This window comes from Raphanus sativus, chromosome 6, assembly GCF_000801105.2.
Source record: "Raphanus sativus cultivar WK10039 chromosome 6, ASM80110v3, whole genome shotgun sequence".
In the NCBI taxonomy this organism is placed as follows: domain Eukaryota; kingdom Viridiplantae; phylum Streptophyta; class Magnoliopsida; order Brassicales; family Brassicaceae; genus Raphanus; species Raphanus sativus.
The window spans coordinates 51,053,636-51,069,106 of NC_079516.1; the positions used below are offsets into that span (position 1 = coordinate 51,053,636).

A 15,471-nucleotide genomic window follows, 5' to 3' on the forward strand; every position below is an offset into this window, starting at 1 on the left:
AAGTGCTAGCTTTTTTTCTTCTTCTTCTTTTAGTCCAACAATGATTAACTAGATATAGCTGTAAAGTTTAAAGAAGCGAACGGGACATACTCATGCTGATGCATTACAGTGGAACTGGAACGAACAAAAGCCAACCACGTGCACGTTTCTTTTAAAGAAGAAAAAAAAGCCAACCACATGCACGTTTCGGGATGTTTTCATTTAAACGGCTATAAAGATACCCACAAGTGGTGTAAGAACTATATATTTTATGTAAACTTCTTTTTTTTTTTTTGTAAACTAAAAGGGTTAAACCCGGGTCAATGATGACACAAGCCTAACTCCCGGGTGGAGGTACAGCCCACGGATAGACCCTCTCCTGGGCATTCCAATGAGTCGAAAGCAATAACTCATATCCGTGTAGCCGGTGGGGTTTGAACCCGGGTTCGCCGTATTTTATGTAAACTTCTTGAGTTATTAATCTGAGTAATCAACTTACTTGGTATCTTGTGATCTTACCCTGCCTCACAAGTCAAGGAAATCGAAATAACAAGTGACATGACAAGAAACTGAACAAGTTCACGGAAGATGCACTTGGTGGAATGTTTGTCTTGATTCTTGAAAAGCCAGATGTTCAGTTGAAAGGTCAAAACATAACTGTTTGATATTTTCACCAACAATAGAAACAATCAATTCGATCAATGAGGTTAATTAACGTGAAGAGGACTTCTACTTATATTTTCTCCATCTCTATCTTAAGTCGTTGTCCGATACAGTTTTTCATTAACCGTTGTCGCTTATACCATTACCTATTTTCGTTTTATTATATAGTTTAAAACTAGAGTGAACAAAAAAAAGGGAAAAAGAAAAGTTTAAAACTCCATATAAGTGAAATAAATACAACGTTTATGAATCAGTCCAACCCAGAAACAAACAGAACAACATGAGCTGTGTTTTCTCTTTTTCTTTTTCACTTCTAATTAAGCCAATTTTTTTATAAACACTTTATTTAATATTTTAAACTAAACCTATCATTGTGGTTGTTTCCTTGTCTTTTTTTTTTTTTTGGTACCAGTCACATTTTGCAAAATAAGAGTAATCAAAATTATTTCAAAAACACGAATAAACCATTAAGACTTTATCAAGAAAATAAAGATCACTAGAGTTTTTAGAATTGAAAATAGTACTTTCTTGTGTTTTCTTTTTGGGGCATATAGTTTTTGTTAGTTAGGAGGATTTAGTTATCATTATCTAGACTAGAACTATCAAAGCCTTTCATTTTTTTGTCGATACATAGAGTTGAGAAACAAGTCGTTTTCTTCAACGGTGGACAAAAACATTTGGATCCGAAATGTAATCCGATCATCTATAAACCAAGTAAGGGAATCCAAGAAGAGAAATCACGGACTTCGTTAAATTCACTGTCTTTGACATTTGTGCATGGTTGGTAAGAGAATTATTCCACGTGATTTCTTTTGATTTATAGTAGTAAAAATAACTATACATTTTAGCTTTGTCAATATTGGAGATATGAAACTTTGGGTTCAACAATCAATGAACAAACATGTGTAATCTAGGACTGATGAGTGATGATTGTAATTACTGAAAGAAAACACAACTTTTTTCTTCTATTGTTCAAGTTGCTATAACTTATTTTGTGAATGAATGAATTGAATTCTCAAGTGTTGGCCCATTCACTAAAAAAAGTGTTGGCCCATCACATCCCATGAACAATTTGTGGCAGACGCATCTATTGGTCTGGAATGATGTGAGTTGTATAATGGGCTATATCTTAGAGAACAATATGGCTTTGTTTATAGAGTCATCTCGGTCCAACTATAGAAAGCCCAACTGGCAATGCATAAAGAAGTTGTACTAATCTCCTCTCATTCAAATTAATTAACTGTGTAAAATGAAATCCAATCTATTTAAAATCTGATGGAGTTGACTTTATCATGTTCAACCAAAAACACCTCAATTTTTTTTCTCCACAAAATATAGAAAAACACAAGTTAAAAAGACAAGAGTTTTCTCGATATTTAATTTTTCTTTATCATTTAGCGACTAATACAGAGTTTCCACGTTGCCTATCAACATAACTAAGTGTCCGAATGGAACAGCGGGACAAGTGCGGTTCTCCCGCCACATGCAGTTCTCCCGCACTGCATTCACCATTCACTATTTTCTTTTTGTAAAAACAGTTCAAGCGGGAGATCTGCATGCAGTTCAATATTTGTTGTCTTTTTGTGGAAAAAGCAGGAGATCTGCATGCAGATCTCATCCGCTAACATTTGGTGATGTTGATCTGCTTTTTTTTTTTGTCAATAAATAACTTTGTTACAACATATAACTTTAAAATATATTTATCTAATCTTATGAATATAATATTTTTACTTTATTTTATTTACAACTTTAATAATACAAAATTATCATTCTCTACTTGTTATTTTTTGTCATATAGTTTTTACTTTTTAAAATAATCATTTTAATATAATACATATTTCAATATATTATGTATATCTATAGTAATATAATTTAAATATGTATACTAATGTAAGAGATGTATATTTTGTATCACGCAAATATATGGTAATATAATTTAAATATGTATACTTATAAAGAGAGATGTATATTTCATTTATATACTTAATTATGATATGTATTATGAAAATATATAGTAATATAATTGAAATATGAACAATAATGGAAGATATATATCATTAAATTTTTATTTTAAAATTGTGACATTATGGATTTAGTGCAATAATTTTTGTTATTTATATATTATATTTATATATTATATACTTTGATATATTTTATTATAATCTTTTAAACATTTAATCTACTTTATTTGGATTTTTTTCATTTAAAACTATAATAACTGTTTGTTCTGATTGTTCCGTATTTCTCCGGCATGTTCTGTACTTCTCCAGCTTGATCTGCACTTCTCCAGCTTGATCTGCTTGATCTGCACTTCTCCTGCTTGATCCGCTTAATCCGCTTGATCTGCACTTCTCCTGCTTGATCCGCTTAATCCGCTTGATCTGCACTGCTTGAACCGCTTTTACCATTCGAAGCCTAAGAGGTTACTTAAAATTAACACGTGGCGTATTGCGAGTTGGTGGCAGTGTTAATTAGACACTACTGTAGCTAAAGAAAGAGATGATTCTGGAGTGGCTCCTCTCTCTATCTACTCTTCTTCTCCCCCAAATCCTCTCATCGCTAGGGTTTCTCAGATTATCCTCCTCTGTATCCATAATTCACTACACGCCGAGGTATTTTTCTTCTTCTAATTTTCAATTGTCTTTTCATCTCCGACTTTGGGATCACTGAATTGAAATTTCGTCTTTAGATTGCCTCTCCGGCAGTTGATTTTCTGTTTGGAATTGACCGAAGTAGTCTAATAATAATAATAATAATAATAATATCCAAACTCCATTAAAGCTTCAAACTTTTCGTTTGTGTGTTAATTAATTAGCAGCTAGATTTTGTACTATCTCATCATCATTTTTAGTCTTCATGAGTTTTCTTATGTTCAAGTCATTAGTGAAAGTATGACTCTTTAAATTGAATCTTGTAACGTGCTGTGTGCAGTATGTTGATTTAAATGCAAAGGTCGGAACTTTCACTAGAGTCTTTGGATTGTCGTCTACTTTGCAATATGTGGATTAGTGATTTTACCAACTACTTGTATTGTACTCCACTTTTGCAGGCGCTTATAATCAGTCAAATGACCTGAAGCTTCTTTCTTAGGTACTCAGTCAAGCAGAGGATTTCGTTTTATTTCTTCCTGAGTCCACAGAAAGGATGTCAAGCAGTCGAAATACCCACTGGTGTCATAGATGCCAGCGTGCTGTCCGTCTTCACGGCCCAGACCTTCTCTGTTCTTATTGTGGAGGAGGATTTGTTGAGGAACTTGATGTTATCCCTCCTCAAGCCATACCCACCCCGTTTGATATGTTCACTAGTCACAGGGATGTCCTACGACGTGATCCCGCTTTTGATCTCATGGATGCTTTCTCCTCCTTTATGAGGACCCGCTTATCCGACCCAGGCATCAGAGGAGGAAGAGCAGCCATCGGTTCTCGTCCTGATAACTTCCCCGGTCTGGCTCCTCTGCTTATCTTCGGTGGTCAGGTCCCTTATAGACTCTCTGGAGACAATCCAATCGAAGCTCTCTTCAATAACAACGGCTCACCTGGCATTGGCATCACGCGTGGTGGTAATAACAACACTGGCGACTATTTCTTCGGCCCTGGTCTTGATGAGCTCTTTGAGCAGCTCTCTACTACTCGCCGCGGCCCACCTCCCGCTCCGAGATCTTCTATAGATGCATTGCCAACCATCAGGATCGCGCAGAGGCATCTCGGGTCGTCGGACTCCAACTGTCCTGTCTGCAAAGACGAGTTCGAGTTGGGAGCAGAAGCGAAGCAGATGCCGTGTAACCACATCTATCATTCTGACTGTATCGTCCCGTGGCTGGTTCAGCACAACTCGTGCCCTGTCTGTCGCCAAGAGCTGCCGTCAGCTAGAGTATCATCTTCAAATAATGAAAACAGAAGTACCACCACGACGACCAGAAACTACAGAAGTAGCAATGAAAGGAGGAACCCTTTCTCTTCCTTGTGGCCATTTCGCTCCTCCGGTTCAAGCTCAAACAACAACACTCAAAACCGTGGGGGCACAACAAGAAGAAACTCGGACACAACAGATGAGAACCAAAACTATCATCACCAGCAACATCAACAACAGTCACATATGGGTTACAGTGGCTGGCCTTTTGATTACTAAAGGTGAGCTAAAGTAATAAAAACTTTGGTCTCACTATCTATTATGGCTTGTGATTTTACGCTTTCTACTCTTTTATCTGTCTCCTCTCACTCTCCTGTCAACATAAATAAAACAGAGAACAAATGTTACTGTTGATCTTGTGCATGTGTAAAACCTGCTTTATGTCAATGTTTTTGGGTTTGATATTTCAATAAATTAACAAAATGAAAATGTCTGGACACGAATAAAGCTCTCGTGACCTTCTTATTGACTACTCGTCACTATTAAAAAAAGAAGAAAAAAATGAACGGTGCAAAACGATTGAACGAAACTTAAAAATATCTTTCTTGAAAAGGCCATTTTTTGATGACGTTGAGAGAATTATTAGTCGCCCTATATAGTAAACAGTATCTCGTCTTCACTCTCCAACACGGCACTCACACCACTCGTCTCTGCATTTACGGTTTCAACAAGCAAAGGTAGGTGATCACTTTCCCTTTCCTTGTTTTTCGATTTACTCAACTCGCTTGCGTGTTATTTGACTTTTAATTCTCTGTTTCTCGAATTGTGTGCTTAAGTAAGTAAAAACTCATGTGATTGTGATCTGGGTTTTGCCAAAGTTTTGATTTTTATTAGCTTTTTCTCTGTTTATTAGGGAATGATGAATCTAGGGTCGCTTTCTCTGACCACCACCGTCAAGTCGAGTAAGCCAATGGTTAGTCTTAGCTTCTGGATACCGTATTTCACTCACTGGGGACAGAGCTTGCTGGTCTGTGGCTCGGCTCCTGGACTTGGTTCCGGGAATGTGAAGAAAGGTTTGCTGCTAAAGCCCTCTCAGCAAGAGGACCAGCTCATCTGGAGTGGTTCTGTTTCTGTCCCGCCTGGGTTTAGCTGTGACTACTGTTACTATGTTGTGGATGACTTGAAGAATGTGCTGAGGTCTGAGTTTGGGATGAAGCGGAAACTTGTCGTGTCTGAGACTTTGACTGGTGGAGAGTCTGTACAGCTTCGTGATCTTTGGCAGGTTTGGGGCTAACTAACAATGGCTACCAACAGATTGTTTTCTTTTTATAATTTTTCTATTGAAAAGTTATGTTCTTTTTATCGTTTCAGAGTGGGGATCAAGCTCTCCCATTTAGGAGCGCCTTTAAAGATGTCATCTTCCGCAACACTGGCGATGTGGAGGTAGAGAAACCTCTAGGGGGATTTGAGAATAAGTCTGATCAAGATGGTAATCATTGTTTGTTTTCAACCTTTCACACACTTGTGAATAGATCTATTGGCTAAGTTTTGTGGACCTGATGACTTTTTTCTTGTGAACAGATTCAGTTGTTGTCCAATTCAAAATCTGTTGTCCAGACGTTGGACAGGGAACATCTGTAAGTCTTTCTCTATGATCTTTGGGCTTCTGTATTCTCATGGTCGAGTCTTATGTGAGGTATGTAGCTAACATTTTTTTTGATTATATGACATGGCAGGTGTATGTTCTTGGCACCTCAGGGAAGTTGGGGAAATGGAAAGTTGAAAATGGACTTAGACTCAAATATGTTGGTGACTCTACGTGGGAAGGAGATTGCTTGATCCCTAAAGCAGACTCTCCTATCAAATATAGATACTGTAAAGTTGCGAAGGAAGGTAACATAGGTCTTGAATCTGGTGGCAATAGAGAGCTTTCTCTTCACTCCACCAGTAGCAAACAGGAATACATTGTCATGTCAGATGGTTTGTTTAGAGTAAGTAACAGAGACTAGCTTCTGGTGTGACATGATCAATCTTTTTCTTAACTAATTAACTTTACTTGTAGGAAATGCCATGGAGGGGTGCTGGTGTTGCAGTTCCCATGTTCTCTGTTCGATCAGAAGATGATGTTGGTGTGGGAGAGTTTCTCGATCTAAAGTTGCTTGTTGACTGGTCTGTAGATTCCGGCTTGCATCTAGTACAACTTTTACCAGTAAATGACACATCCGTGCATAAGATGTGGTGGGACTCGTACCCCTACAGGTATATGGTCAAGCGGGTTGATGATAAGTGACTGAGCCTGAGGCTTTGTTGAATATCAGTTATCTAATTGTAACTGTCTTATTCACCTTTTTTCTTGTGATGGATTTTTGCTTCTCTCTTGTAGTTCCCTATCTGTGTTTGCATTGCATCCATTATATCTTAGAGTACAGGCTCTCTCTGAAAGTTTGCCAGAAGAGATCAAGGTAATTTTGTACACTTATTGTATCCTGGAAGAGAACTAGTCTCCTGAGACATACATTATCTGACGTATTACGTTTCCTTTCAGGATGAAATTCAGAAGGCAAAGAAGCTACTGGACAAGAATGTAATCTTCTAACGGTTCTTGTTTGTGTCTAGCATGATGTGTTTGAAAAGTTTTCAAGTAAAATAGTCATAGATTAGGTCGTCAAAGTCAGAGTTCTGAGTGTAGACTAATGATTTAAAGATTGTTATGCATAGGATGTTGATTATGAGGCTACCATGGAAACTAAACTTTCAATTGCTAAGAAGATCTTCGACCTGGAGAAAGACCAGACGTTGAACTCAAGCTCTTTCCAAAAATTCTTCTCTGAGAACGAGGTACTCTTTAAAATCTGATGCCTGTCTGTAAAGAACTTCTGCCTTCAAAGGCTCACTTCAGCTTTCCATTTACCTGACTGAGTTTTGTTTTTCCTGGAAAGGGCTGGTTGAAACCGTATGCAGCTTTCTGCTTTCTCCGTGACTTTTTTGAGACTTCAGATCATAGCCAGTGGGGGACCTTCTCTGACTACACAGATACCAAGGTATTATTATATGCTTTTATGTTGTCGAAGTTTAGTGATCAGTTGTTTCAACCTTTCCACATGTAACTCATGTGGATAGTATCAGTAATTTCTAACATCTTCAAATATCACATGCCTCAGCTTGAAAAATTGACATCCAAGGACAGCTTGCACTATGACACTATCTGCTTCCACTATTACATCCAGTACCACTTGCATGTACAGGTGAGTATGTTCTGATTCATATTTCATCTAAATTATGTTACATTCTTTGGTTGTTGGCTGTTTCATTTAAAAAGTGTGTGCTGGTTCCGTTTTACAAAAGTTGTCAGAAGCATCAGAATATGCAAGGAAGAGAGGAGTGGTGCTGAAAGGAGATCTACCTATTGGCGTTGACAGAAACAGTGTTGACACGTGGGTTAACAGGAACCTGTTTCGCATGAACACTTCAACAGGGGCACCTCCGGACTATTTTGACAAAAATGGTCAGAACTGGGGATTTCCTACTTATAACTGGGAAGAAATGTCAAAAGACAACTATGGTTGGTGGCGTGCTCGCTTAACACAGGTTTGCATTATTAGTGTGTCCTTAACAAACGACCGTTGCAAGATCTATGGTCTCACTACTACATTGCCTACTTCCCTTTGCAGATGGGAAAATATTTCACAGCATATAGGATTGACCATATTTTAGGATTCTTCCGTATCTGGGAGCTTCCAGCTCATGCTATGACTGGTTTAGTGGGGAAGTTCCGTCCATCTATTCCGCTAAGTCAGGTACACACAAGCTACATGCTTTAATATTTACTTTCCAAAAGCTTATGGCTGGCTACAGATGAACAAGATTTATAGCTAAGGAGAAAATGACCAACCTGATCTTCTGACGCAGGAAGAGTTGGAAAAGGAGGGAATATGGGATTTTGACCGGTTAAGCAAACCATATGTCCAGAGGAAGTTTCTTGAGGTTAGTTCTTCGCCACACTTGTAATATTCTACTTGCATTATAGGTTAGTAGGTAGATTTCAAGGCACAACCATTACTTTTTCTGATGATTTATGTCATTGTTCTGTTGCTTCAGGAGAAATTTGGAGATTTCTGGCCATTCATTGCGTCAAATTTTCTTAATGAAACTCAGAAGGACTTCTACGAGGTTAGTACAGTCCCCATCTAGAGGTTATGTGGTTATTTCTCAGTGGATGGATAGCGATATCTTAACCTTTATTATTATTAATTCAGTTCAAAGAGGACTGCAACACAGAGAAAAAGATTGCAGCAAAGCTGAAGTCATTAGCCGCAAAGTCTCTGTTGCTAGAAGATGAAGACAAAGTTCGTCGTGATGTCTTTGACATTTTACGGGTAAAACTGCTTCCCAACTCCTTCTCCTTGTTTTAACCACCAAATGATACTCTGCCCATTCTATGTCAATCTCTCTCCAGTGCTCTGATATCTGAGTTCTGTATTCTCTGCTGAATTTGTGTGTCCCCTAGAATGTTGTTCTGATTAGAGATCCAGAGGATGCAAGAAAATTCTATCCTCGCTTTAACATTGAGGATACTTCAAGTTTCCAGGATTTGGATGATCACAGGTACTTTTGAAAATACTTTTCCTAATCAATAAGTCTGTATTATTTTTCTTTAATATTATCAGCACGTGAATAAAACTGATTAAGGTCTTTCTGATACACAGCAAAAATGTTCTGAAGAGACTATACTATGACTACTATTTCCATCGCCAAGAGGATCTATGGAGGAAGAACGCTTTGAAAACCTTGCCTGCTCTGTTAAATTCATCTAATATGCTGGCGTGTGGGGAGGATCTTGGTCTCGTTCCAGCTTGTGTACATCCGGTATGTTACTCTATTCTCTTTGATTCATCCAGCTTCTCTTTAAAAACTTGTGTAGAAGCATATTATGTGTTAAAGAGTATGCTAAAATCTATAGTTACTCAGGTTATGAAAGAACTGGCTTTGGTCGGTCTCCGCATCCAGCGCATGCCTAGTGAGTCTGATGTGGAGTTTGGGATTCCGTCTAACTATGACTATATGACGGTTAGTTTTTTATCCTTCTTATAACATCTTTACACTTATAAATGTCAAGTGAATCACCGCAGAGTCTTTATGACTCAGGTCTGTGCTCCTTCATGCCACGACTGCTCTACACTACGAGCTTGGTGGGAAGAGGAGGAAGAGAGAAGACAACGGTACTTCAAGGAAGTGATTGGCGTAGATGAAATACCTCCAAGTCAGTGTGTTCCAGAGATAACCCATTTCATTTTGAGGCAACATGTTGAAGCTCCATCCATGTGGGCTATTTTCCCACTTCAGGTATATTCATTCATTCATTCATCACCACGGTTCATCCTTTTTTTCTCAGACTCAAGAATAATATGTGGGTTATACAATTAGGATATGTTGGCTTTAAAAGAAGAGTACACTGCTCGTCCTGCAAAAGAAGAGACGATCAATGACCCCACAAACCCCAAACATTACTGGAGATACCGTAAGAGTACCATCACAGAATGATGATTTACAGGGTTTATAACTTGATTGAGATGCCAACTGTTTTTGATTGTGAACACAGGGGTACACGTGACGTTGGACTCGCTTATGAAGGACATAGACTTGAAATCAACCATCAAGAACCTCGTTGCAGGCAGCGGAAGATCTGTTCCGGTTTCTGGTGAGGATGATAACAACAAGAAAGGAGTTATAGCCAACGGTTCAACAAAGCCAAACCCATGAAAAAAAAAACAAGTCTTCTGATATATGGCTAAATCTTTGTTGCATAAATGTTTGCTTATTCGTTATTACCGCTCAAGATAGTATTTAAACTTTCAACTTCGTTATGTATTTGTAATTTGTTGTTACCTATCCAAAATAAAGTCTTGTGTTAAAAGACCATAACTTTAAACAAGAGCGAAGCTTCATAAGTTAAACTAGATGACAAAGAAGCTGGTTTCTTTGCTTATCCTTGATACAAATGACAACTAATTTCATCAAAAGTTTACACAACAACATAAATTTTACTTCAATCATAAACTTTGATTCACTTATTGCAGTTACTTTAAGTACATACATGATCAGCTTATGGCTGTATCCAAAGCCGGTCCTGGCATCAAGCGAATGAAACAGTTGCTCGGTCGTTTATTTTATCAATAAGTTTTTGTCACCAAATTCAAAAATCTTTTTAGTCTATTGGCAATGCTCACATATCTCACCTTCTTGAGTTCACGGGTTTGACCATCAGTGGTTACAATTCTGGCCACATTGTTTTTTTTGCTTCCGGTCAGCATTTTCGCTTGCTATATTACTCTTATCAACTGAAATGTCTGCTTTAGTGCTACATTTGGAGAATGATGATTTACGTATAAGTAGAGTCGGCCTTGAAATTTTGGGAGTTGTAGACGAGTAAAAGAGAATTCAATAATTTGAGAATTTAATTTGTTTTTTATAAATTTTGGAGATTTATGTCCATATAGTTTTTTAAAAAAAAAATTAGGGACTTGAGCTCGAACGTTTCATTAGACTTGGTCTAGAACCGCCATACGTATAAGAAATCACTAATTTCACATTCATAAGTTGGTGCCAGATCAATTGAGATTATGGATTTAAATTTCATAAAATATTCAATGGGCTCTAGGGTTTGACCCATAAAAAATTTATTGGGCTCTGGTCCTAAAGACACAATAGCAGTTGGTATCAGTTTGGTTTCCAGTAGTTGGTATCAGTTCGGTTTCCAGCCGGATTGAAATGAAATTTCATAGAAAGTTAAAGAGTATGTAGATTTAGATTTTATATGATTTACATCGAAACTTCTTTTTTTTGGTAAAAATTTACATTTACATGGAAACCTGACCATACTTTCGCTTTGTTTATTTTAGCCAAGTTAACATACAAAATAAAAATTCATAATATATTAAGAACAAATTTTTCAAAAGGAACCAAAGTCATATACCATTTAGTTTTTACATGTTTGGTTGATTAGGTTTAAATTGGTTTTTATATTTAGAGAAATGGTTAGATGTGCTGCACATCATGTGCACTTCAACACTTTTATTTTGAAACAAGCTTGTAAACCAACCAACGCTTGCGATGAAATATACAAACAGAAGAAATACAATTTGCTATGTACTTTCACCAAACCAAGAGTATATCAAAATGCACTGATATACATATATAGGCTTATAGCTAGTTATCAAAATGGATGTTACATAGAAACCATAGTTACTCTAAATAGTCAAAAACTATAAATCAAACACGTTTGAAACAAGGGAAGGAATTCAAACTTACAAGTACCAAAAATAAGTTACTCTTCTTCCCAGTTTTGCTTCAAACAAAAACAAAACCATCTAATTAGCATCGTGAAACATTATCCACACTTTCACGACAAAAAACCACAACGACCAGTGATCCTTCCTTCTCAACCGTCTGAACGTTCCCAGTTTCAACATCTTCGTCAATTTCGTCGATTGTTGGCATGATCGAGAGACCATTATTACCACTACAACACTTAACAGCTTCTAAAACGTTATTTTCACAGGGTATTTCATCGCCATTGTCATCTACGTGCTTTCCCCACAACACGGCATAGACTCCCAACGTTAAAACAACCAGTCCAATAACCCTGAAAATTTCAAATATAATTAAACTCCGGTTTAAATAAATTCGAAAGAACCAAAACCAAACCAGATATATATGATAATAAACTGGGTTTGCTAACATACCCTCCAAGGTAGATTCCTTGGCCTAGAACAAAGAAGCTTATTATAGAAACAATGATAACGACAAAAGGGTTAAATGCAGTAACGAAGACAGGCCCCTTTCGCTGCATCATAAGTCCTTGAACGTAGTAAGCTATGCTCGACGACATTATTCCCTGTGTATTCGTAACAAATCACAATATATAAGTCTCATACTTTGCGAATTGATCTTTGTCTTATTGTATTAAAATTTCGGGGAAAAAAATTAACTAACCGCGTATGCAGAAGCGAGAAGGTTCATGTCAAAACCGATGTTCAAAGCAGAAGCGTTTTGTTCCATTACGAAGGTCAGGGCCAAGGATTGTAAAGTTCCCATGAAACACACCATGGTTGATAATGAGAGATGGGCTGCGTATTTCTTCAAAGTTGATGCCTAGCAAACAAAAAAACATATAACACCCTCATTAGTTAGATCCATATATCTTTCTATATATCCTATAACAAATTGTCTAAATAAAAAGTCATGAGGATATTTATTATTGATTATGTTAGTTCAATAATAATGTTTTTTTACAGATCCAAAAATATTTTTGTCTTAGTTAATGTATTAAATCAAAAATAAATGATGTAACATATAATTAAGATCTCAGAAACAATATGCAAATAAAATTATATTTTAATATATTTAATCAGTCTAAACGATCTAGCTTATTCATAGACCAGTCTTTAATGGTCTATTCAATATTATATATGTTCCTAAACAATCTATCCAAATCAAATCCCACGAAACTATGACACTAGCTACTTTCTTAGATTGGATCGTCAAATGATACCTGAAGAATGAAGAAGGAAGCCCATGATAGGGAAGCGAGGAGGAGGAAGATGGCGGCTTTAAGATAATCACCGGCCAACGGCGAAGTTGCGGTGGTGGTGTTAAGGTGAGATCGGAAGAAATCGATGAACGGACCTTTGTTTAATATCATCAATATGGATCCAACCACTGTCACTAAAGCCCCCACTACTTTTACTTGGCATCTTACTTTTCTCATCTCCACTTTTTCCATCCTATTTTTATATTCAAACATTTACATAAAAAACACATTCATAATTTATGATCTCGTGACATATTGATTAATGTACTATACATCTATGTATGAAGTACCAGCATATCCACGTATGAAAATATAAATACAAATATCACTTTTATGTATGTACCTGAAAAGAGTGGCGAGGATAAAGGTAATTGCGGGCACGATGTTGCTAACGGCAGTGGAAAACGTCGGAGATGTGAGTTTCAGACCGATGTAATATAGATTCTGATCAATCACAGGCCTGTTTGCATAGAGTTATATTTGTTAGTCTTATACATGCAACAGTTTTCATATATTCAATAAGCCAAAACAGATTTGGAGATGGTTTAAGAATACTAACCCGAGAAGAGCAAGAACAAATATGTGCATGAATATTGAAAACGTCATCTTTGACCTCACTTTCCTACAAAATCCCCCAACGCATAAATATTACAAAACGCACAAAAGAAATGATGTCTAGAATCAATATTGACTTCTTTTTTCTTTACCTTTCAGAGAGAAATGCGAAAGGTGCGATCGCGGCTGTGGCAAAAGCGTTGCGGTATGCAACAAGAACGTAATGGCTCATACCACGGTCAAGGACGGTTTTAGTGAGCAGGTTCATACCAGCGTATCCAAACTGAAGACACACCATTGCAAAGTAAGGTTTAGCTGATTCTGACATCCTTAATCCCATCTCGATCCGCTTTTTTTTCCTTTAGGTTTCAAGACAAGAAAACTAAACAAAACTTCGGAGTTATTTTTATGATTCTTGAAGGTGTGTAAATTTTAAAAGTTAGTGTTTGTATATAAGAGAAATGAGTTAGGAACAGAGAGGAGAGAAAACACCTATAGAATGTGCTTTTCCTGAGAACCAAGTGGTGAGAGGTTCTTTGTATTTATATCATAATATATTCGGATTTGTGCAGTGTTCTCTGTTTTCTTCCTTTCATTTTTCTTTTCTTTATCTGTTGTAATTTTTATTTTATTTTTAAATGATTTGACGTTAATTATTCCGATTTTGATTAAGTTTAACAATCGGGTGTCATGAATCCATTATCTATATAGTAGATAAAACATTATACAATAAAAACTCTATAAATTAATAAAGTTGAGATTTCAAGAATTTATTAATTTATAAAATATTAAGTTAAAGAGAGTTTCCCATTTTAGATTTATATTTTTAAAATATATTTAGTGTAGAAAACTGAAAAAATATTTTATTTATAATATTATATATTGGCTAAAGTTTATTGATATAAATTTCAACTTTTTATTAGAGTATTGATGTATTCTATGAATGATAATTACATATGATCTAGAATACAAACTTTTATATGTAGTTCGATAAAATTATAAATAAAATTAAAGATAAAATTTATTTTGAATAAATATAAACAACAAAAAAAATTGTGTATGTTTATATAATATTTACATACATAATAATTATTACTTTATTATTTTAATAGCATCATATATTTACTTAAGATTTTTTAAAATATTATTATTTTATTATTTCAAATTTTGTCGTATTTTACACTTTCGATTAGAAATCGAATAAATTTATTAATTTATAGAGTTTCTACTGTATATATAAATATTCTATTTATATGACTTCATCAGACCAATCATATTAGGTAAATAAAATTAGTGGCTACAAAAAAGTTGAGATGAATAATGTGATTGATGTGGAACAAATGAGTTGCTTAGTTTAATATGGTAGATACAGTTGCATTGTGCTTCTAGATACTTTATCGTTTCGTGTTTTTTTAATTGAAATTAGAGCAGCATACACGATAATATTCAAGGTGATCCTATTGTGGGTAGAACATGCGAAGGCTGAAAAGCTTATATGCAATCACGGCCATTGGTAGTACTATACAGTTATGTTAACGACCATGAGCCAATCAACATTTTAAACATGATATATGTCGACGTCTAGTATAAACATATGGCATTAACATTTTAACATGTAGTTATATCTAGCAAATCTAATTATTCATGCTATTGGTCTAACTCATGATTCATGTACGGATGTTAACCATCTGGGAACAATTGCGCTAAAGGTCACGGTTGTGAAAGTTGTGGTGAACTAATTGTTTATGAATAAGTTTACCGGAATTTTACTGCAATAAACAGAAAAAATCAAAAATCAAATTATTTCGTCTATATAAGGATTATTCTGATGAGTA

The 15,471-nt window shown here is 35.9% G+C and overlaps 3 protein-coding genes across 3 annotated transcripts; 2 read left to right on the plus strand and 1 right to left on the minus strand.

Annotated features, from left to right (window-relative positions):
* The first annotated feature begins 3,093 nt into the window (after positions 1-3,093).
* On the plus strand, positions 3,094-4,955 carry LOC108812099 (probable E3 ubiquitin-protein ligase RHC1A). Its single transcript, XM_018584261.2, has 2 exons — positions 3,094-3,254; positions 3,692-4,955. The coding sequence occupies exon 2, from the start codon at positions 3,787-3,789 to the stop codon at positions 4,768-4,770; it is 984 nt and encodes a 327-aa protein (XP_018439763.1). The 5' UTR covers positions 3,094-3,254; positions 3,692-3,786; the 3' UTR covers positions 4,771-4,955.
* A 136-nt stretch (positions 4,956-5,091) lies between these two features.
* Positions 5,092-10,423, plus strand: LOC108812098 (4-alpha-glucanotransferase DPE2). Its single transcript, XM_056987865.1, has 22 exons — positions 5,092-5,228; positions 5,405-5,773; positions 5,863-5,980; positions 6,073-6,128; positions 6,228-6,482; positions 6,554-6,750; positions 6,875-6,953; positions 7,037-7,075; positions 7,210-7,329; positions 7,431-7,532; positions 7,653-7,736; positions 7,837-8,079; positions 8,163-8,288; positions 8,401-8,475; positions 8,590-8,661; positions 8,748-8,867; positions 8,999-9,096; positions 9,198-9,357; positions 9,460-9,558; positions 9,637-9,834; positions 9,916-10,009; positions 10,091-10,423. The coding sequence occupies exons 2-22, from the start codon at positions 5,408-5,410 to the stop codon at positions 10,249-10,251; spliced, it is 2,862 nt and encodes a 953-aa protein (XP_056843845.1). The 5' UTR covers positions 5,092-5,228; positions 5,405-5,407; the 3' UTR covers positions 10,252-10,423.
* Positions 10,424-11,660: 1,237 nt separating this feature from the next.
* On the minus strand, positions 11,661-14,149 carry LOC108812235 (WAT1-related protein At2g40900). Its single transcript, XM_018584433.2, has 7 exons — positions 13,789-14,149; positions 13,641-13,703; positions 13,425-13,541; positions 13,043-13,274; positions 12,484-12,642; positions 12,234-12,385; positions 11,661-12,133 (listed from the first exon to the last, which is right to left on the minus strand). Exons 1-7 carry the CDS (start codon positions 13,974-13,976, stop codon positions 11,863-11,865), a joined length of 1,182 nt encoding a protein of 393 aa, XP_018439935.2. The 5' UTR covers positions 13,977-14,149; the 3' UTR covers positions 11,661-11,862.
* Positions 14,150-15,471: the final 1,322 nt, after the last annotated feature.

What these genes read in the sequence shown, in the direction of transcription:
- LOC108812099 (XM_018584261.2), top strand. Translation starts at nt 3,787, where the DNA reads ATGTCAAGCAGTCGAAATACCCACTGGTGTCATAGATGCCAGCGTGCT.
- LOC108812098 (XM_056987865.1), top strand. Translation starts at nt 5,408, where the DNA reads ATGATGAATCTAGGGTCGCTTTCTCTGACCACCACCGTCAAGTCGAGT. An exon ending in AGAAGCTACTGGACAAGAAT is followed by an intron (nt 7,076 to 7,209) that starts GTAATCTTCTAA and finishes TGTTATGCATAG; the next exon opens with GATGTTGATTATGAGGCTAC. An exon ending in CAGGATTTGGATGATCACAG is followed by an intron (nt 9,097 to 9,197) that starts GTACTTTTGAAA and finishes TCTGATACACAG; the next exon opens with CAAAAATGTTCTGAAGAGAC.
- LOC108812235 (XM_018584433.2), bottom strand. Translation starts at nt 13,976, where the DNA reads ATGGGATTAAGGATGTCAGAATCAGCTAAACCTTACTTTGCAATGGTG. An exon ending in CTTCCTTCTTCATTCTTCAG is followed by an intron (nt 12,643 to 13,042) that starts GTATCATTTGAC and finishes TTTGTTTGCTAG; the next exon opens with GCATCAACTTTGAAGAAATA. An exon ending in CAAGGAATCTACCTTGGAGG is followed by an intron (nt 12,134 to 12,233) that starts GTATGTTAGCAA and finishes TGAAATTTTCAG; the next exon opens with GGTTATTGGACTGGTTGTTT.